General features: G+C 40.7%; 1 protein-coding gene across 4 annotated transcripts in view; it reads left to right on the top strand.

Moving 5' to 3' along the window:
- Positions 1-23,394, top strand: part of NAA35 (N-alpha-acetyltransferase 35, NatC auxiliary subunit) — an 88,052-nt gene that overhangs the window by 53,845 nt on the left and 10,813 nt on the right. For all 4 annotated transcript variants that reach the window (XM_040963405.1, XM_040963404.1, XM_040963407.1 and 1 more), the window contains 5 exons: positions 6,138-6,197; positions 12,423-12,529; positions 18,154-18,220; positions 19,917-20,015; positions 20,531-20,709. In XM_040963405.1, coding sequence (XP_040819339.1) covers positions 6,138-6,197; positions 12,423-12,529; positions 18,154-18,220; positions 19,917-20,015; positions 20,531-20,709 — 512 coding nt within the window. The remainder of the gene's footprint in view (positions 1-6,137; positions 6,198-12,422; positions 12,530-18,153; positions 18,221-19,916; positions 20,016-20,530; positions 20,710-23,394) is intronic.

Here is a 23,394-nt window from a genome sequence, read left to right as displayed (position 1 = left end):
TTTTTCAACCCCTAACATCTATGCCTTGGGCATCTTTATTTTCGTGTTGTCTTATATACATGTTTCTACATTATCTTAATGGTTCTGTGTTGTCTGCCATTGTTTGCATATTAAATTACTTAAGGTCAGTGTAATAGGCATTACAAAAGTGAATGACATTGTAGGTAAATTAAATTGTGTGCTCCTCTCTATCTTAAGATAAATTCCTAAGAAATGAAGTTTTGGGATAAAATGGTATGCACGTTTATAACATACCATATTTTGGGTTGATCTTCTATGAGTTGGAATGTATAATAATGTTTTGGGAATATTGAAAGATTTAAGGAGGGATAGCCTTAATGTCATTTTAAGGTGTAGGCATACCAAAAGGTGTTATGACTGGGTAGACAGACATTGGTTGTTTTCTCACAGACTTGGATAACATTTCCAGGCTCTGTAACTGTTGGGTAGAAATGTGTATACTTTTCATTTAAAGGCTTTTATGCCTCAAGGAATGTGTATTTTGTTGTTTTACCAGTTCTGTTCTTCCATTCTCAATAAACCAGTGGAACTGCTTCCTTTTTAAATAAAAGAAGTGACAGAGCTGGTTTGTGTCTCTGTGGACTCCTGAGAGTTCTGTCAATGTGTCAGTTATTTTCATCAAGCACTCCTGAGAAGACAATGGCCTATTCAAGAAAACTTTGGGAAGTTGACATAGCAGTGTAGGTAGTTAAGGCATTTTAAGTGATCTTTTGGATGTTTTTCAGTAAGCTGTAGGTTGTTTTTGTTTTTATGACCCATTTTATTTATTTGAAAAGCAGAATTATCTTCTATCAACTGCTTCACTGTCCAGATTCGCATAGCAGCCAGGGCTAGGCCAGATCAAAGCCAGAAGCTCTGGGTGGGGGGTGGGGGAGGTCTCTTCTTGTGCAGGGGCTCAAGCACTGGGGCAGTTTTCCACTGCTTTTCCGGTTACATTAGGAGGGAGCCGAGCAGAAATGAAGCATCTGGGACTTGAACTGGCACCCATATCAGATGCCAGCGTCTCAAGTAAAGGCCTGGATTGCCTCAGTGCTCTGGCTTTCTCCAAGCAAGTTTAAGATTGAAAGGAGCAGGATGACAAGTATCTGGCAGATCCCTTCTGCTTGGGACCTGTGTCAGTCAACTTGGGATGAGCTGCAGTTGAGGGAGACTTTGTTATTCTGGTCCTCTGTTGTTCCCTTAGCTGCTTTTGAGACAATTAAAGGGACGGACTTTTCTTGATTTAATTTTTTATCACGTATTCTGAGCCACAGGATAAAGGGAACAGGATAGAGCTGTCAGAATTTTTTCCTGCCCATTGCCAGGTAGCTATTTCTATTTTTCTGACTCTTTAACTTATGTTTCACCTTCTGCAATAAAACAAAAGACAAAATTAAAAACCACGGAGTTGTTAGTATTAATGAGTCCTTTTACATGAAGGTTTTCTTGAGACTGGTATTTTAAGTCTCTTTTGCTGGCTTGTATATAGTGAATTCTAGTTTTAAAACAATTACTGAACTTCTTTGTGATTAATCTTTCACCTGTTACGTAAATAACTGCTTATTAGCTCTCTTGGTGTCTTCCCAGTTCCTTAATTCCATGGTTTTTGACTGTTACTTCTGTGAGATTGGTCTGTTTTTATAGCTGTTCTCTTTGGTTTTTGAGCCACTGCTTTCCTAGCTTAACCTCCAGGAAAATTCTTTTTTTTTGGAAAGATTGATTGATTATAAAAGCAAGTGACTGGGTAAGATGGAGGAGATGACTTTGTTCTGAGCCATTTCCCATATGGCAGCAGCAGCTGGGCCTGGCTGAGACTGAAGCTAGGAGCCTGGAATTCCATTTCAGTCTGCCCAATAATAGCAAGACCTCAGGTATTTGGGCCATCCAGCTCCCTGCTTGTAGCCTGAGAAAGCAGTGGAGGATGGCTCAAGAGCTTGGGACCATGTACCCGGGTGGGTGCCTGGGAAGAACTTAATGGCTCCTGGCTTCAGATTGGCTTACCTCTGTCTGTTGCAGTCGTTCAGAGAGTGAACCAACAGATGGAAGATCTCTCTCTTTGTCTTTCCTTCTCTCTGTCTCTAAGATCTGCCTTTCAAATAAAGCTAAGTCTGAGAAGGAAGGATAGAAAGAAAGATGGAAGAAAGGGAAAAAGAAAGAAATAGCTTCTGGACTGAGAGCATGGTGAGAAACCGTAAGGTCGGTATAGAGAGCCTTGGCTGCGTGTTGAGTTAGGAATTAGAAAAGACGGTAACTAAGGTGGGACAAAATGACCAAATCCTAAAAGCTTTAGTCGTGAATAGATGTGGAGCTATTGTGTGTTCTTCAGTAGGGGATTGAGATGATGGCGAATAGGCTGATAGTGATGCAGGTGAAAGGTACCAAGAACTAGGCAGCTTGATTGTTGGGTATCAGACTGTCAGTATAAGCTAGAATAGTTACTCTTACACATTTATGTTCTATCATAGCACATAAGACTTGAACATAAATAGCAAGTAGCATACATAAATTACTGTAATAAGTTTTTATTTTTCTTTACAGTTAAGTCTGATGCTTATTACTCAGGCACATTACAGATATAATGAATTCAACTACCATCTATTGTTGCACCTTCCATTTTTTTATTGACTCTACTACTTTTTACTAGAGCTATCCTAGAGCAGGAGAGCAATTCTGGCAGGTTCTCCTTGATCCTGGACACTCTGGTAAAAGGTTCTGATTTGCCTTGTCAGAACATCAGGGTGGAAGGTGCTGAGGAGCCAGGCCTGACGTCCTGGCATTGAGTGCTGACATGCAGAGTGAGGAGTCTTGCTGTCTGCGAGATCTAGGGCACAGGAATTGGTGAGAGCATGGGGAAGACTGACGGAAGCAAAATAGTAGAAGAAAACCATAAAGTTAAGGAAGACTAAAGGACCAGATAATGTTAATGTTCTTAAAGCAAAATAGCACTTTTAAAGCAAAATGGCTGTATCTTCAGGGTCTCAAAATGTGTGTAGTATCTGAGGCAGCAGGTCCCCTTCAAGAGATTTGTTATAAATGAATCCAGGATTCATGCTGACATGCACATATGTGAGGAACCAGTAGCAGTTTAAATGTCCAGTGGTTACATGATCCATTCAGTAAAATGTATAAAAAATATAGAGTCAATAAAGCATAGGTTATGGGAATTTTTGGGCTTTGGGATGTGTTACAAAATGGCAAGTTATAGTCAAGAATGCTGTATATCTATTTTCAGGTATATAAAGGAAAACTTTGCCAGGCATAGAGAAATATTCATTTTAAAATAGCTTATTTTTAACTGCATTTTCAATGCTTTTGGATTTTTACATAGCCAAAGATTATGACAGCCAGGTGGAAACAGAGGAATTAGTGAAATCTGCAGATGAGGGTCCTGGAATCTGTACCTTTTGCCAGCAGTGGAGTGATAGATACAGAAAACACCTGGACATAGGATACATTCTTTAGGGATAGATATTAGCAACAGGAAGGGCAAAAATGAGAAGTATGGATATTTATCAGTTCAGGAAATCATTTTTTTAAAGATTTTAAAATTTTTATTAGAAAGTCAAATTTAAGAGAGAAATATCTTCTGTTCATTGATTCACTCTCCAGTTGGCTGCGATAGCCAGAGCTGAGACGATTTGAAGACAGGAACCAGGAGCTTCTTCTGTGTCTCCCACGCGGGTGCAGGGTCCCAAGGCTTTGGGCCATCCTTGACTGCTTTCCCAGGCCACAAGCAGGGAGCTGGGTGGGAAGTGGAGCAGCCGGGACACAAACCAGCACCCATATCGGATCCTGACATATGCAAGGGAAGGACTTTAGCCACTAGGCTACTGTACTGGACCAGGGAGTCTTTTTTACATGTGTTCTTTGTGATAGGGTTATTAATATCTGTTAATGAAGAAGCAACGTATCATGGAAGTAAGTCACTGTTGGGTTTGTAGTTTATTTAGAAAAATTGGCCAGGTAGCCTTTAAAAAATCGTTGTAGAATTACAAACCAAAATCAGCAGTTTGAAGGAAGGAGTTAGAGCCTATACTGTGCTGAAAGTCAGAGTGTAGCTGAGGTCTGAAGGCAGCGAGGCTGGCGAGGGAGGTGGCAGTGAAGGAAGCTGAGTGTTCCCTCTCATAAGAGGGAAGAAACTGAAGGACAGTGGAAAGGAGAACACTGAGGAATTTGGAGTAGAGACATGGGGGCAAGACAAGACCATTTAAGTAACATTAAGGATGTTAGTCCTTATCATGGAGCACAGGATGAGTTTTATGCAGGATCACTGGATTTGTTTAGTGACATGATGAATTTAAATTGGCAAGAAGATGTGGGAACTGCATTCCTGAGAAGAGGCTGGAAGAACACCAAAGACGCAGGAAGACAAATGAAGCCATCACTGCTGTCTCAGGGACTGTGCCTTACACAGGCAGCAGCTGATGTGAGGTTTCAGGGTTGTGTGAACTGAAGTTGATAGTATATACACGATCAATGAGATATCTAATATGAGAAAACTCAGGAAGATCTCCAGGTTTCTGATTTGCAAGTCTGGATACACTCTGGTTCTGTTCCCTGAAATGGAGAGGGGCGGGGCAAATGTGAGAGTCTTAGTTGAATTTGAGGTAGCTTTAAAATGTTTACATGAAGACATAGGAGTTCTGTGCTGGTTGTAATTTTGATTGTATGGCGTAGATAATTTGAAGCATGAGAAGTAATCAGATTGTGAGGAAAAAGCGTGCAATTTAAGAAAAGGGCAATCTGGAACTAAACTTTAGACCTACCAGAATAGACTGGGACATGACCAAGAGAAATTAGTGAAAACCACACAGTTTTTTCAAGACTTATATCATGTCAAGTGCTGCTGAGACAAATATGATGAGGTCTGAAACAAACATTGGATTTAGTGATAGTGGTGACAGTCAGGTGAGCCAGGGAGTGCAGAAAGCCAAGTCTTTGGAGAGTTTGAGAAGGCAGGAGTTGAGGAAACATGGGAGCTTGTGACAGTCTTTTTTTCTTTTTTTAAAGATGGGAAAAACTGTTTAATGTTCCTGGGAGAAAGGTCTAGTAGAAAGATAAAATTGTAATTTCTGGGAGAGTGGTAATGTTCTGAAAATGCCTTAGGGAACAGAGTCCTTTCGAAGACTACTGTTGTTAAAGAGAAGGAACTGGGGTAAGTGGCTATGAAGGGAGTAAGTTTGAGCAAAAGTACAGTTACTTCCTCTCAAAGGAGAGAGTTAGAACATAATGGTTGGCACTTTAAAATGAAGACAAGCTAGTCTTGAGATGGTAATCAGAAAGAATGCCAGGTGAAGGAGAGGAAGGCCTTTATTAAGGCAGTTCTCAGTTCTTGGTACTCCCACTTTCCTTCCTTTCAGTCCCTCTCCTACTCCTCTTGTGCCACTGAGGAGCACTGCGTAAACAGGACCAGGAGGACCTCAGGTTCAACAGCAGGAAAGCCGGTTGGGGTACATCAGGCGCCTCTTGAACACCAGTGGAGTGATGGATGAATCATGTACCCATGAGCATCTTGATGTGGAGTGGAGTGCTTACTGGGGAAAAGTACTCCCTTTCTAGGGATGTTTCTTGTAATCTCTCAGCTGTTAGCCTCCAGTTCTGCCTGGTGTGTTCCCAGGCCCAGTACCTATCCTTAACTCAAATGTTAAAATAGAGAGGTTTTACTGACTATCATTTGGGAGATGCAGAGACATTGGGCCATGATAAACAACTGTCATATGGTCTGCAAAGAAATGTTTTGATATGTTTTCTCCTCACTTGCTTGGAAGTATCTTTTGTTCTTTCCCTAATGATATCAGTAATCAATAGCATATGTCCAGTTGATCTGGTTTTTTGGTATCTATTTTTGTAAAGAAGGAACGGAAGTTCTTTCATTGCTTAGTAAATCTGTAATTGATACTGTTTCGTTGCATATGAATTTAGTATTACCTACACAATTCTGTTGCTCAACTCTTAATATTTTAGGCTCTAAAAATATCCATTGCCTTTTTGATAATAATTAGACAATTCCTACAGGTTAGACATTTAACTATCATAGTTTAACTCTGGTATGTCAAATCCAGTAAAAATTAAACTCTATGCAAATATTTTCATCTGTTGGTTATTGTATTGATGTTTTTTCTCCATGTATATTTTAGGATTTTTTCTGTGAATTTAGTGAACAATCACCATGTGTTCTTTCAAGATCTCTGTTACAAGTAAGTTCCATTTAGTGTCAAAATATTTCATCAGATTCTATTTGCATTAACACTGTGTTATTGTTTGCTAGAGCAAAAGGTAGATGGTTTAAAGGATATTACAAAGTTATTGTTATATTTTTTGTTTGAAGTATTGACTTAGAATGTTATTTTCATTTGGATCATATTCCATACCATAAAATAAACTTTAATAAATTCAAATTAAAAAGTGGCTTTCTGATCATGTTAGCATTAAACTAGCTATGAACAAGAGAAATGTGGAAAAACTACCTCTATATTTGAAATGTAAACAGTGTACTTTTAAATGGGAGAAAATTCTTGCAAGTCATGTTTGCCAAAGGACTTATATCTAAAAAATATGCTTCATTAATATGTAAACAAATACATTTTTAAAATCTTGAAAAAGATTTGAGATTGAATATGAAAAATATTCAAGATGGTTAATATTACGGAAAGAAAAATCATATGAGATACTACCTACCTTTCAGAATATCTTCAGAAATAGAGAAAAAACCTGACAACTCTAAAGGCTGAGAAGCATGCACTGATCTTGGGGAATGTTTTAAATCTGGTTCTTTTGAAGTGAAATGTGCATATCACAGATCACAGTCCCAATTGATTACCTAAGAGAAGTGAGGGTTTTTTTGGTTTGGTTTATTGTTTAAGATTCATTAAAAAGCAGAGTGACAGCAATCTTCCATCCACTGGTTCACTCCCCAAATGACTACAACAGTCTGGACTGTACAAAGTTCAAGGCAGAAGCCAGAAACTCCATTTGGGTCTCCTGTATGATTGGGAGGGCCCAAGCACTCAGGCAGTGCTCACTGCCATAGCAAGGACTGGATTAGAAGTGGAGAGTAGCTGCTATTGGAATTTGCTCTTGAATACCGGATGCTAGTATCACAAGATTGGCTTACCCTGGGATATAACACCAGCCTAGAGAGGTAAAATCTGATTTTCTCCCAAAATCCTCTGTGTGAATATTAGAACTTTTCTATTCACAATTACGTAAAACTGAGGCAACACAAATGTTGCTGAACTGGTGGAAGGCCACTGTGTGGTATGTGGCCACAATATAACTAAAACAGCAAAGAAGTGCTATTATACCTAAGAGTACAGATGAATCTTAACTGTTATGTTGGGGTGATGAGTCTGACTCAGAAGGATTATGATTTTTAGTGACATTCTAGCAGTAATAAGAGTTGAAGATTCAGTGGTTTGGAGTAGGGGAGCACTGGAATATAAAAGGATCACATGAGGGAGTGTTTGGGGCTGAGACATATGTTCTTATTCTGATTATGGTTCTGGTTAGGTAGCTAAGCATTTGTGATAAATACCTGTACAATGAAGGAACTTACTGTATTTAATTTTTTATTTCATTTTATAACACAGTTCTGTAGGCTCTGGGATTCCTCCAACCCCTCCCCATGCCCTTCCCCCATATTGATTTCTTCCACATCATTACAGTAGTACAGCTCATAATTCCATCATTGCGGGCATGGACCATGCAGAGTGTCCAGCATCTTACTGCTCAGATAAATTCAACAGTTTCATTGGAAGACCATGTTTGATCTGAAAATAGAGCTGGCACAATATCATCCCCTCCAGTGAAAGACACACAAATTCAACAACAGGAAGAAACATGGAACTTTACAACATCATGAATATAATTGACATGCTATGTAGTGACCAGTGTGTTAGAATATTCAAGTTCTTAACCACATCCTGTAACTACTTCATTGACATCTCAATTTTAGTTTATACATAACTGACTGCTATAAACCTTAACATGGCTGTAGGGTACTATTCAGCTGTCTTGTCTTTTTTTTTCCTTCATATTTATATTTAGCAGCTTATAATATTCAAGCATGATTTTACTGAACTTCATGAGTTTTAGGATAGTCCAAACAGGCTTATAACTCTTAACAAGCCATATGTTATCTATTGAGGAACAGAACAGTTTAAGGAGGTGTGTGCAGAGAAATCTTCAGTACCTTAGTGAGGAGTAACTGATCTTTGTGTCCTGCCTAGTGAGGTATATGATAGTCTAAGCTGACTTTTTCTTGTCTGTTCTAAGCTTTCCTTATTGGTCAATCTGATCTAATTTTGGGGGCTCCAGAGGAAGCCGGAGGTCATTGCAAGAGAGGGTGGGGAGCCAAAATTGGAATTAAGGACCAGAGGAAGCTCCTCTCCAAGTCCCAAAGGAAGTTTGGGTGTTCTGGAAATCTTAGTGTATTTTGGAGATTAGCCTCTTATCTCCTGTGTAGTGTACAAAGATCTTCTCCCATTAGTGGGTTGCTTTTTTACTTTGTTGATAGTTTCTTTTGCTGTACAGAAGCTTCTTAGTTTGATGAAGTCCCATTTGTTTATTTCAGTCTTGATTGCTATTGCTTTTGGTTATTTCTTAGGAAGTCAGGGCCTACACCTAAATCTTGCAGGGTTCTTCCAAAAGTTTGAAGGTTTCTGGGTGTAGGCTTAGGTCTTTTACGTACTATGTTCCTGGATGGATAAAATCAACATCATCAAAATGTCCATACTACCAAAAGCAATATATACATTCAACGCAATCCCAATCAAACTACCCAAAACATTCTTCATAGAACTGGAGAAAATGATACAAGGTTTGTCTGGAAAGAACAAAAAAACATGAATAGGTAGAACCATCTTGAAGAATAGGTATCTGACAGGGGAGATCACAATTCCAGACCTCTGGACATAGTATAAAGCAGTACTATCTGCTGGGGTCCGTGCAGTAGGTGTGAATAACACGAAGGTGTGAAGAGAATAGCTCCCCTGTTTGGCAGGGCCCGGGCAGCTTCCAGCTGTTTGGCAGGGCCCAGGCAGATTTCTCTGATCACCTTGACAGCAGTTTTCACCCCCTTTCGCATGGACGCTCAACCACCCCACTAAGAATCTTGCAATCTATTAGGCATAGTTTGCCCCTGTGAGATGGCTTTTACAACCAACATGAGCTTAAAAGTTAATGTTACTGATAATGTCTTGGTGAGTGGGCCTTTAACTGTGCACAGGAGTACAATTAAGCCTATGCTGTTTCCAGACATCTTATTGTGTGCCTGCCCATTGCTCTGAAATCTGGCCCGAACATTTAGCATGCTTTCTGGGAAATGGCTTGATAAGAGTTTCACAAACTAATGGAAGTGGTGGGAGTATGGGTTGAAATTGCTATGACAAAAATATAGCTACTGGGACCCTAAAAGCTATCCTGTTACTGGGATCCTAAAAGCTATATTGTTACTGGGACCCTAAAAGCTATCCTGTTACTGGGATCCTAAAAGCTATCCTGTTACTGGGACCCTAAAGATTATCCTGTTATAATTACTGTGACCCCAAAAGGCCATCCTGCTATGGCAAAAATATAGTTACTGTGACCCTAAAGGCTATTCTGCTATGGCAAAAATATAGTTACTATGACCTTAAAGGTTAACCTGTCCTTGCAACTCCTGTAGTTGGTTTGGCTGCCTTCATAATTTTTTTTTTAAGATTTATTTTATTTTTATCGGAAAGGTGGATATACAGAGAGGAGGAGAGACAGGAAGATCTTCCGTTCGATGATTCACTCCTCAAGTGACTGCAACGGTCGATGCTATGCTGATCCGAAGCCAGGAGCCTCTTCCAGGTCTCCCAAGCGGGTGCAGGGTCCCAAAGCTTTGGGCTGTCCTCGACTGCTTTCCCGGGCCACAGACAGGGAGCTGGATGGGAAGCGGGACCGCTGGGATTAGAACCGGCATCCATATGGGATCCCGGGCGTGCAAGGCGAAGACCTTAACCACTTGCGCCACCGTGCTGGGCCCCGTAATTTTTTTTTTTAAAGATTTATTTTTATTATTTTTTTTATTGGAAAGGCAGATATACAGAGAAGAAGATCTTCCGTCCAATGATTCACTCCCCAAGTCAGCACAACGGCCAGTGCTAAGCCGATCCTAAGCCAGGAGCCTCTTCCGGGTCTCCCACGCGGGTGCAGGGTCCCAAAGCCTTGGGCCGTCCTCAACTGCTTTCCCGGGCCACAGGTGGGGAGCTGGAAGGAAAGTGGGGCTGCCGGGATAGAACCGGCATCCATATGGGATCCCGGGCATACAAGGCGAGGACCTTAACCACTTGTGCCACCGCGCCAGTGGGCCCCATAATTTTTTAACTAGAAGAAATATAGGGTGATTTTACTAACATCATATATACTTTTGATTATTGTTTGATCATTTATGAGGTTGTAGAACTTGCAGTTGTAGAGGGATTTAATGTTTGAAACCTTTTGTCTTAGATCTTTATGTTTTTTCTCTTTTGATGTATTTCTCTCATTAAGTGATGGATAAGTTGTAGAATAAGAATTGTAGTAGGAATGTATTACTTAATAAATGTGTTGTCTATTGAGAAAATGTTGGCTGCAACATCTGAATGGATAATGCCCTGTCTTAAGTTGAAACTACTTGTAGAGTTATCTTTGGAAACATTTTACTTGCCCATTGTAGAGTGGAGACCTAAATGGAGTAAACATGGCTCATTGTTAATTGCAATTCTTTCCATCGTGGTAACTCTTGCTTAGTTAACAAACTGTGTGAGCCTGCAGGCCTAATGACCTTTGGTGTCATTGCCCCAGTCCCCATAAACCAAGGCCTCAGACCTTTTCCCATATGTAATTCAAGGTAGGGGTCCAGTTGTCACAGGCAGCGCCAAGGATGGGACGCAGACTTGAGGAGAGTAGGTGGGGGCTGGCAAGCTGAGATAAGCAAGGAATATGGGGTCCTTCCTCACTCGCCTCTCAAGCTGTTGTAAATTGTGCTCCCCTTGAAGTTATGTCAAAATGCCCTAAAAAAAAAAAAAAAAAAAACATGTACTGCTTCTGTATAAATTAAGTGGACAGCTTTGTCTCGAGGTCCACAATGATGTTGGAATTGTAGTGGTCCGTCTTTTTTTTTCTTCTTTCTACGTCTATTTCACCCACCCTTCTCGAGCTCTGAACTCAGCTGGAGCTGGACTCTGGCAATTATTAAAACAGCCTGGTATTGGCACAGAGAGGAGGATCAGTGGAGTAGAACAGAAGCAACGGAAGGGAACCCACACAGATTCAGCCAAATAATCTTTGACAAAGAAACAAACAATAATCCAGGGAAATTGGAAGGTCTCTTCAATAAATGCTGTTGGGACAATTGGTTGATAGCCTGCAGAAACAAGAAGTTAGATCCACATCTTTCACTATATACTGTATTTAAATTTAAAAATGAAATTTAAAAGCTGAGTTAGGAAATCAAGTGAGGTATGGCATATTAAATGATTAAGGTACTTATAACGTTTTTTACAAAGCATTCTTTAGCAATAAAGGCAAGTATTTGTAGTCATCTAGTATTTCGTATTTTATGGCAGCAGTTTCTTCACATTGAGACTAGTAAGTTCATTTTAACTAGTTCAGTAGTTAAAATGCACTTTTCATCATTATTAAGTACAGTGCACATTCCATTGTGTTATAGCACAATCTTTACACATTTTTGCTCCTTTTCATATATATTCTTTTTCTTGAAACATATTTTTCTTGGAAAGGAAGACAGACAAAAAGCACTTTTGTCTAGTAGTCGGCTTCACAGGAGCTTCTTCCTGGTCTCCCACATGGGTGCAGGGTCCCAAGGCTTTAAGCCGTCCTCTGCTGCTTTTACCAGACCACAAGCAGGGAGCTGGAAGGGAAGTAGAGCAGCCGAGATAAGAACCGGCACGCATATGAGATCCCAGTGCATGCAGGGCAAGGATTTAACCACTAGGATATCACGCTGGGTTCATTCCATATATTCTAAAAACAGGCAAAAGTATCTTATATAATAGTTCACAGATGTCCACAGCAGCTGGGACTGCGCAGGCTGAAGGTAGAATCCTGGAGTTCAGTCTGGGTTCCCCATGTGGGTAATGGGAACTCTGGGATTGGAGCCACCCCCTGCTGCCTCCGAGTGTGTCCATTAACAGGAAGCTAGAATTGGAAATGGAACTGAGCTGCAAGCCTGGACACTCTGCCATGGGATACAAAGGTGTCTGAAGCATGTTCCTAGCCACTGCATGTGTTTTTATTCTCCATCAAAATAGACCTTTACACCTCAGTTAAGGATTACAAATGTGCTGTGGAAGCAGTGATTGATAAAAAATTCTCTGCCAACTTTTCATATTTTAGTCACAGTAGTGACAACTGTATGTGTGAGAGCATTACTAATATGTAACATTTGTTTTAAGACCACTTTCCTGGTGGATAACAAGAAGGTTTTTGGAACTCATCTCATGCAAGACATGGTGAAAGATGCACTTCGGTCTTTTGTCAGTCCTCCGGTGCTTTCCCCTAAGTAAGTATTCTAAGACATGTAGTCGTGTGTGTGTTCCTTTAAATGTTAACATGCTTGTACTACTATGTAGCCAAAGAGTAAATATTGTTTTGAGGAAGGCTTCTTCTAAAATAATTCAGTCATGTTTATTGATCTTTGCCATATATCATTGAGGATAAAACTAAAGTTTCTGTTGAGGTTGATATTAGGTCTGTTTTGAGATGGAAAATTTGCAGGAGTTAAGCAGAAATTCATTAATTTAACTTTGACCTTCATGCTTTGTGTAAAGCATAGTGTTAGGTACTTTTGGAAAGTAATATTTTGGAAGGGGTGATCGCTCTTCTGTTTTGAGTGTAGGTAACAACTAAAAATGCAGATACTCGATCCTTGAGCTGGACTGTGGTAGAGGCACTGTCTTGAAACCTCGCTGTCAGAAGAGTCATGTGAGCTGACATCTTAGGAAATGAGAGCTTATTCTGTAGAGTGGGAGGAAGTCACTATATCTTGTTTTTTAAGTTTTTACTTACTTGTTTAAAAGGCAAAACAATAGCAGACACAGACACAGACCTATTTGTTGGTTTGCTTTCCCAAAAGGCTATATTGGCGAGGGCTGGATCAGGCCATGAAGGTCTCCCAGTTGGGTGTCAGGGACCCTTGGGGGGAAGCCATCACAGGTTGTCTTCCTGAAGCATTAACAGGAAACTGGATTAGGAGTGGAGGCAGCACTTGATCCCAAACACTCCACTGTTAGTGACATGGGTTGCTGGCAGTCAGTGCAGCAACTTAACCTAACATGGCCCCTCCCCACATTGTCACTTCTTAGCCAAGAAGCCAGTGTGTGTCAAGATGGTGAAAATGTGGAGTAAAAGAACAATAAGCAGTTGCAAATCCTCACCAACAATCTATTGAATAAATGTTACCAAATCTTCTAAAACTCGTTGATAGCTGCAAATCTTATATTTGATAACCTTGAAGCTGACCTGAGACTAATTATACTATGTGAGTATAATTTAGAAAATATTTGTAATTATTACAAGTATTTCATTAAACAAAATTAAAGGAAAATGTTTACAACAAATCCTGGCAGAATTGTGGATGAGCATGACACGGAAGGAAGTGATATGAAGATGGATTCCACCGGAGCTAGTAGAACTGTGTAAGCATTGCAGAGTTTCCTTCTGAGCTGACCTTGGCTGGGAACTGAGGAGGTCAGCTCACAGCCCGGGGGGGCCTGTGGGAGAATGATTGCTGCCAAGGAGCTGTAAAGGTCCTCAGGGTTGGGTTTCTTTCACAGTAAAATTCCTGGTCTTTAAAACGGCCTCTAGGCTCAATTTGCTCTGGTCTAGGCCTTGTCTTAACCCTTCTGACTTCATCTTACTGCTTTCACCCTGCTGTCTCCACCTCAGGGCACAAGGAACGTTTCCCTCAATGTCCAGGACTGACTCTCCACCATCAAATTGTAATTAATACCATCACTTTTTGTTTGTTTTTACTGTTTATTTATTTTTACCGGAAAGGGAGATTTATAGAGAGAAGAAGAAACAGAAAGATCTTTCATCCAGTGGTTCACTCCCCAAATGGCCCCAGTGGCTGAATTTGAATTGATCTGAAGCCAGGGGCCTCTTCCAGGTCTGCGTGCAGACACAGGGTCCCATCCTCTGCTGCTTTCCCAGGCTGTAAGACAGAACTGAATGGGCAGTGCAACAGCTGGGACAACAACTGGTACCCATATTACAATCAAGTTTTAGTCACTCTCCCAAGAGCGTCCCTTACCACCCAGTTCAAAGAGCACATCTACTGGCACAGCACTTCATTGCTTACTCCGGTAGCAGTGCTTTTCCTACCTGTATGTGGTATACTTCTTCAGCAGTTTTGTTTTCCATCTCTGCCTTTCCCATTCCCATCACCTTCTTTCCCCATTAGGATTCAGACACCTGAAAGTCAGGGCAGGAGAATTTGTCATTTGCGAACATGCATATAAGAAAAAAAAAGCATGTCTTTTCCCCCTTTTAAATTGTATTTAAATAATATAAGTAGATGTTTAATAGTTTATATTAAATTAATAGAGCAGCCTCGTTAATTGTACCTTTTATCATTACAAAGTATCTTTATTATTAACTAATGCTTATTGCTTACGTTTAATGCTTTCAGTCTTTATGCTACCTTATTTAACTCCTTGAGTAGTAATTTTCATTTTCCTATAGTTATACCTGTGTCATTGTTAGATTTTTCTGTATTGACAGTCTGGTGAATATGAAATAGTGTCTGAACCTGTTTAATTGGCCTTAATCCCTTTATTCACTTTTGATTGTAAATTGTCACTCTTATTATCCATTTTAAATACAGCTAACCTGCAGTATTCTCAGTAGTTTTCTGGCATTTTTTAGTCACCCCCTAGTCAGTGCTAGTTCTGCACTCACACCCTTGGCAGACATGCCCAGAGAATATACCCAGAGCAGTAGATGGCTGAGGTCCATCCAGGCAACTCTTTCTGCTTGTTTTCAGCCTTCATATTCTATTCAGTTTGTGTTCCATTCTATTTACTGCCGCCTTGGGTTTCACATTTTTGTGATACATACACACACACAGACAGGTATGCATGTATGTTGATTGAATTTTTTTTAGAAAAAGATTTTGTTTGAAAGGTTGAGTTACTGAGAGAAGCAGAGACAGAGAAGGATCTTTCATTCTCTGCTTCACTCCCCAAATGGCTGGAGCTGGACCAGTTGGAAGGCAGGCTTCTCACTTGGGTGCAGGGGCCCAAGCACATGGGCTGTCTTCTAGGCCATTAGCAGGGAGCTGGATGTGAAGCAGAGCAGCCGGAACTTGAATTGGCAACCCATGTGGCTGGGTCAGGCCAAAGCCAGGAGCTAGGAACAGCAAGGTCTCCCACTTGGGTGGTAAGGACCCTGCTAGTCAAGTCATCACTTGTTGCTGTCCAGAAACCATGGACAGGAAATTGGATCTCGCACCACAGGTGAAGGTTTAATGTGCCATGCCACCAGCCCAAAATTTTAACTGTTAAAATTACTCCAAATAGAGCCTTTTTTAACTTGAGAAGGGTATTGTGTACATTATGGAGAAAATACGTGAATTGAATAAGCTTTGTGTTACAGAGCAATTGGGCCTTGACTTTGATGTTCATCAATTAACATAGGTGAAATTAAAAAAACTTATGAAAGCATTTTTTAAATATGAATTTTAAAAACATTTACATTGAAGTCAACCTTTAATTCTATTTTCCACAAACTTTTTGGAAGTACCCGCATACAGTCAATAAAATGTCTTTGAATCAATACATGCCAAACAGGGTTATTGATGTTTTACTTCATGAAAGTATTGTAGCCAGAGGCTTACAGTAACTTGACCTTGTATTTCGTCTGGGAGCAGTGATCCAGGAGCCACAGATCATTGCTTTTGGAGCTTTATTGAACCTATGTCCTACAGAGAAAAATGGACATGCATGTGCAAAATTCACTGGTCGCCTGTGAACATTTGCAGAGAGATGGTCTCTTCTTGGTCCACTCCCCAAATGTCCACAGTAGCCAGGTTGAGCCGAGCTGAAGCCAGGAGCCCGAGTCTCAGTTTGGAGCTCCCAAGAAGGTGGCAGGCACTCAAGTACCTGAGCCATCTTCTGCTGCTTCCTAGCGTAGGCATAAGCAGGAAGTGGGATTGCAAGCCGAGGAGGTGGGACTCAAAAAATCCACATGCTCCAATTTGGGATGCAGGAATCCTGAGCCTTGTCTTAACCTCTACACCAGATGCTTCCTTTCCAGGGTTTTTAAAACTCCATGTCAGTCTGATGGAGATTCTGTCTTATTTGTGATTTGAAAGTTTCTAGTGGAGCATTGTGGAGTTTATTTTAGAATAGGTGCCCTACAAAAATGTGTGAAATTTTCCACTAGTCTTAGCAAAAGCTTAAGTCAGTTATGCCTCTCAAGCCTTCAATTCAGAGTGTTTTCCTTGTTACTGAGCTCTTGCCTAACATTCAGCCATTTTTCCCTCCTTTTTAATAGATGTCCTGATATCCTAACTCATAGATAGCTTGTACATATTCCTTACAGCATCTCCTTGTTATTTTTTTTTAAGACTTACCTTGTTTGTTTTGTTTTGTTTTGTTTTATTGGAAAGTCAAATATACAGGGAAGAGGAAAGAGAGGAAGACCTTCTATCCACTGATTAACTCCCCAAGTGGCCTCAACGGCCAGAGCTGAGCCAGGAGCCAGGAGCCAGGAGCCAGGAGCTTCGGCTCTCCCATGAGGGCACAGGGTCCCAAGGCTTTGGGCCATCCTCACTGTTTTCCCAGGCCACAAGCAGGGAGCTGCATAGGAAAGTGGGGATGCAGGGATTAGAGCTGGTTCCCACATGGGATCCCGGCTCATGCAAGGACTTTAGCCACTAGGCTACCATGCCAGGTCCATCTCGTTGTTATTTTGATGTATATGAGAAAGTTCTTCCTCTTGATCTTTAAATCTAAGCCTTTCTTTGATCTGAATTTTTAAAGTTTGGAAACCATTTTTAATCCAAAATGTCTTTTTTCTTCTTTTTTAAGTGCTCCGTGTTAGTTTATTGCTTAAATAATTTTGTTTAGGTTACAGGCATATTTAATGTTAGAGCACTCTTTTTAGTAACCCCCTGTTCTAAGTGGTCTGCTTTCTCTTCCTCCTGGTACCAGCTATGCTGTTATTTTCACTGCGTGGTCATGGCTGGCTGTTTATCTCTGAGGCTCAGATTGCTCCACTCTGACAAGTTACCAGATTGTATTGAAGCGGCAGGACCAAACCTTTGTTTTTGCTCAATTCCTTTAGGTGTAAATGTGTCTGATTTTTCAATAACACAGAAAACAACTTTCCCCATCTTTTCTGTTCTTGCAGCTCCTGCAGGGCCAGAAAGCATGTCCTCTCTGGCAGCCTCTTTTAACCAGGGACTGCTCCTGTGGGGACATTGTGACACACAGGTGGAGCTCCACTTGCAGTGCTTAAGTCCTGGGTACGCTGCTCTTCTAATCCGGCTTCCTGTTCATGACCCTGGAAGGCAGCCAGTGAGGGACCAAGCACTTGGTTGCTGGTCACCTACGTGAGAGATCTGAATAGAATTGCTGGATGCTGACTTTGACCTGGCTAGCCCTGACTGTTGCAGGAATTTGGGGATTAAACTAGCTGATGGAAAAATCTCTGTTTCTGTTGCTCTGCATTTCAATTAAAGTATTTTATTTAAGGGGGAAAAAAATGATGCTGTTATCAGGAAAGAAATAGTGCCATGAACCAGCTTATGAGGTGAGATGATGAGGTATCAGAGGAATGATTCTGTAGTGATCTGAAGTAGAAATTCATCTTACAAAATCCTGAATAGTATCCTCTTGGGAATTATGCTATACACACAGATCACGTGGATATCAGCTACCAGTAATTTTATGGTATTGAGGTCGGATCGTGCTAGTGCTTTTCATGTTGCATGTTTTAGCTCCACTAAAATGCACATTAATTGTGTTAATAACAGTAATTGTGAAATATTTCCTAATGCTAGTGTATTTGGTTCCATTTTTGCCTTTACACTTCCTCTCTCGGTGGCATCTATGATCTTCGCTTCTGCTGTTCTCTAAGCAGGAAGTTAGAGTTCCATAATGTGTAACTGTTACCTTGCAGGTGCTGCCTATATAATAACCACCAGGCTAAGGACTGTATCGACTCTTTTGTTACTCACTGTGTTCGGGTAAGGCCTACAGTTGGGATTGCTGTGTTAGATACTTTAAAATTGTGGATGTAATTCTTTTAATATAATAGGTGTTTTTTGAAAATTCTAATTAAAAATGTCTTCTGAGCACTTGAGTGCTTGGCCTTGATAGTAGCAGCTTCCTGGTGGTGTTCAGTACACAGGAGGCCTTTGGTGACTTCACTGCAGCCGTGATTGTGGTAATGGGGAGTCAGCGCCCCAACAGGGGAAACCCTGGCTCTTCCCTCAGGGCTGCTTATCTTTGTAAGGGATAACTATAATGGATAATTATAAATTTATTAATTTAGATCAGGCTTGCTTCAAATCTCAAGCAATTAAGAAAAATGAAAAAATCATAGCAAAATAAATTATTATTTATTGTTTAATTATCCCATCAGTTCTCTTAGAGTTGAGCTCCACTAAAGCCTCATTCTAGTTTCTAAATATATGTGAAAGACGAAATGCTAGCGTGAACAGAGAATCAATAGAAGACCTGATTTATTTGTGTCACTAACATTTTATCATCGTAAAATGTGTAATTTTACTTTTCTTATAAACACCCCGCTCCTTTGAAGAGTGGAGTGCTACTATCACCTTTATAGGGCAGATGTTGATAAAATAGGATAATATTTGGCAAAGTATACAAATAGAAAACATTGTGCTTCAAAAAATTGTCATTCCTCCTTGTTAAATCTGAGCACCCCATCCGTATCTATTATCTGATTAGTGAAATAATATAATTTGTATATGAAAATACTGTGCGCGGAGAGCAGAGTTTTTTTAAGATTTAATTTTTTATTAGATACACAGGAGGAGGAGACAGAGAAAAAGATCTTCCATCTGATGATTCACTCCCCATGTGGCCACACTGGCCGGTGTTGAGCCAATCCAAAGCCAGGAACCAGGAGCGTCTTCCTGTTCTCACACATGGGCGCAGGGTCCCAAGGCTTTGGGCCTTTGTTGACTGCTTTTCCAGGCCACAGGCAGGGAACGGGATGGAAAGCAGGGCTGCTGAGACATGAACTGGTGCCTGTATGAGATCCTGGTGTGTGCAAGGCGAGGACTTTAGCCACTAGGCTACTGTGCTGGGCCCGAACGCTGCCTTTTGACTTAAGCAGAAAAAAACTACTGGAAAATGCAAGAAGATATCCAAAGATCAAAGTAAGATTTTTGGCATATAAAATCAAGTTTCACAGTCACTCTCCTCGATACTGGTAAATACTGGGGATGAGTGCCTTTTTAAAAAACACCTTTGGGGTCCAGTGCGGTGGCCTAGCAGTTAGTTCTTGCTTGGAACGCGTCAGGATCCCATATGGGCACTGGTTCTAATCCTGGCAGCTCTACTTCTCATCCAGCTCCCTGCTTGTGGCCCGGGAAAGCAGTCGAAAACGGCCCAAAGCTTTGGGACCCTGTACCTGCGTGGGAGACCTGACAGAAGTTCCTGGCTTCGGATCGGTGCAGCACTGATCATGGTGGTTACTTGGAGTGAATCATCAGATGGAAGATTTTCTCTGTCTCTCCGCCTCTCTGAGAATCTGACTTTCCAACAAAAATAAATTTTAAAAACTTAGTTAAAAAATTAAAAAGGAAAAAAAACAGCATCTTTTTCTTTTAAAGTAGATTTTGAGAACTTGAAAACTTAGGATTTTAAAATGAGAAAATAACATTGATGATTGAAGTTGTATATGTTTTGCAGCCATTCTGTAGTCTTATTCAGATCCATGGACACAACAGGGCCCGGCAGCGAGACAAGCTGGGTCACATTCTTGAGGAGTTTGCTACCTTGCAGGATGAGGTAAGAACCACCTTCCTTTCTCCTCAAATAATTCATTTTCTTTGTTCAGATTTTTTAGAATAATTTCTGAAGTATTTTAATTTTTCTCTGATTTTCTTTTTACTTAAAAGATATTAGATATAACGCAAGAAGAGTTTGTAAAAATACTGAACGATCTTCAAAGCTGATGAACACCTTGACATCTTTAGTAATCAAGACCAGTTAAGAATATGTGTAGGACTATTTTTGTAGCAAGTTCACATTATCATACAAACGTGAATTTTAGGGCTAACTTGTGAGCAACAGCAGTGTGTATTAATAATGTGAACTTAAAGGTCTGGAGTCACTTAAATTAAGGAGTATTTAGGTTAATATTAACAATTTTGAAATGGGAACTTTCAGTGTAGACCTGAAAGGAAATGCATTTGAAAGTATGAGTGTCTTTGGATGGTGGAATTTAAATTTTTTGCCTGTACGATTTTCTGGTTTTACTTTTTACCTTCAGAATCAGCGCTAATGGCATTGTGTCTTGATAGGCAGAGAAAGTGGATGCTGCACTTCACACCATGCTGCTGAAACAGGAGCCCCAAAGGCAACATTTGGCCTGTCTAGGAACCTGGGTCCTTTACCATAACCTGCGGATCATGATACAGTATCTGCTAAGCGGCTTTGAGTTAGAGCTCTATAGCATGCACGAGTACTACTACATATACTGGTGAGTCGCCAGTTTGATTTACTGGGAATAGTCTGTTTAGCACGTTAGATCCCAGCACAGTGTAGAGTGCTCTTTCAGGGTACTTGCTGAGAGTTTTTTCGGTTTAGCTGTGGGACACTTGGAAAAGCAGTTATTGGAGATTGGAGCTAAATTTTCCTGAATATGTTTAAGGTGTTGCAGCATGCTACCAATACATTTAATACAAGTGATTCCAGTGTAAATAGATTAAGTAAAAATATTTTTTTCTGTTTTGCACATGTGGAGAAAAGGGATACATTGTGCTGTGCCTTCAGTGGCGGTAGGTGCTTGTTGAAAATGAAGTGGATGTTAAAGTTCCAGTGGGGCTCATCTGTCCTGAGTAGAAAGATGTCCACTGGCCAAGATGGTTGCTGGGAGCCTAACCGTGTCAGACAGAAGGGACTTACATCTTTTTCTGTGTCTAAAAGAGGATATTTAGATGCAGAAAAAGTTACCTAAAAAGGAAAGAAGAATATTCAGAATTTAAAAAGTCATCTTGAATCTTTTGCTAGTGTAGTGTGGTCATCATTTTAAAAAAATAACAATTGTGCTGCCCATGACAAGCGTATGAATTTAGCACATTCGAGTTTAATATAATTAGCCTTTTAAATTAATTTTGTAAAATTTATCTAATGTAGCAATGAAGATGATTTTATGTTTTCTGCAGTTACTGCTCTGAGGAAGTAATTCTCTTCCTTGCTGTTGGCATAATTTTATCATCATGAGCACCACAGGCTGTTAACAAATAGCTCCTGGCTGTGACCGATCTATTTGAGTGTCAGTTCTCATAATGTAAGAGTGATTTTATTTGCTCCCCTTTCAGTGGGAATTTTTATATAGCTCCTTGGGATTCATTTTATTAACGGTAAACACTCCTACTGCTTTTGTAGGGAAATAGGCAAAAGTACTTTCTTTTTGATTTAGCAGCTAATTTAAAATATTAACATTTGATTTCTTAGATCAAAGTATAATTTTCATGTGCTTTTTAACAAATTCTGGTATTCAGCAAATGAATAATAGTTCATTATTTATCTACAAATTTATTTCTTATTAATGAAAGAAATTTTAATTCTGTCCATAAGTGCCCTTGCAGTCTTCATTTTAAACTGCCTTTGGATGCAGTATTATAGACTGACTTCATGCATTTTCCGGTAATTGCTTCGTTCATCATGTGTGTGATCCCTGAAGCATGTGCACTCTTTTAAAACGAACAGTAGAAACAGCAGTCTTTTCTGTTGTTGTTTACAAGTTGAGAGATGATGCTCATATCTTCTGGTTCCTTCCCTGGATGCCCACAGTAACTGGAATTGAAGGACTGAGACCAGGAGCTAGGAACTCAGTTCAGGTCTCCAGGTGGGTAGCAGGGACGCAGCTTCCTGAGCCATTGTCACCCACTGCCTTCTAGGCATGCATTAGCAAGAAGCTGGCATCAGGAGCAGAGCCAGGTCTTCTTAAAAAAAATTTTTTTGGGCCCGGCGCGGTGGCGCAAGTGGTTAAAGGTCCTCGCCTTGCACGCCCGGGATCCCATATGGGCGCCGGTTCTAATCCCGGCAGCCCCGCTTCCCTTCCAGCTCCCTGCCTGTGGCCTGGGAAAGCAGTCGAGGACGGCCCAAAGCTTTGGGAACCTGCACCCGCGTGGGAGACCCGGAAGAGGCTCCTGGCTTCGGATTGGCATAGTATCGGCCCGTTGCGCTCACTTGGGGAGTGAATCATCGGACGGAAGATCTTCCTCTCTGTCTCTCCTCTCTGTATATCCGCCTTTCCAATAAAAAAAAAATAATAAAAATAAATCTTTAAAAAAAAAAAATTTTTTTTTATTTTATTGGAAGGCAGATGTATAGGAACAGGGAGAGACAGAGAAAAAGATCTTCCATCCGCTGGTTCAGTTTCCAAGTGGCCACAATGGCAGGAACTGAGCCAATCTGAAGCCTAGCTGATCTGAAGCTTGGAGCCAGGAGCGTCTTCTGGGTCTCCCACAGATGCAGGATCCCAGGGCTTTTGGCTGTTCTCCATTGCTCTCTCAGGCCACAAGCAGGAAACTGGATGGGAACTGGATGGGAAGTGGAGCAGCCGGAACACAAGCCAGTGCCAGTATGGGATCCTGGCTCATGTAAGGCAAGGATTTTGCCATTAAGCTATCATGCTGTGCCCCAGAGCCAAGTCCTAAAACCAGACATTCCAATGTGAAATCTGGCCATCTCAGTCACTAATGAAACCTCTTGACCAAAGGACCACCTCAGAAGCAGCACTCTTCAAACTTTATTGTGCATCATAGTCATTTGGGAAATACATTAATACACAAATTCCAAGGCTCAGTTCCTAGCCTGGTTTGGAAAATCTAGGGTGGGCTTTAGTCTTACTCATTTTGAACTAGTTCTCAGGTTGTTGGCCTAGTGATGACAGCTTAAGAAAGAACTACTAGGAATAGGGATAGATACCTGTGATTGTGCTCAGGATGACTGCATTCAGTACAGGAGTGTTCACATTTAGGCCTTCAGGTTCCGTCATCACTTTTTTTTCCTTGAAATTTTATTTATTTGTTTCTTTCTGGAAAGGTAGATTAACAGAGAGAAGGAGAAGACAGAAAGCTCTTTCATCTGCTGGTTACTTCCCAAATGGGTGCAGTGGCTGGAGCTGAGCTGGTGTGAAGCCAGGAGCCTCTTCCAG

Source organism: Ochotona curzoniae, unplaced genomic scaffold (genome assembly GCF_017591425.1).
Source record: "Ochotona curzoniae isolate NIBS_2020 unplaced genomic scaffold, NIBS_Ocur_1.0 scaffold_3208, whole genome shotgun sequence".
In the NCBI taxonomy this organism is placed as follows: Eukaryota; Metazoa; Chordata; class Mammalia; order Lagomorpha; family Ochotonidae; genus Ochotona; species Ochotona curzoniae.
The sequence above is the reverse complement of the archived record's forward strand: the minus strand, read 5'-3'. Positions and strand labels throughout refer to the sequence as shown.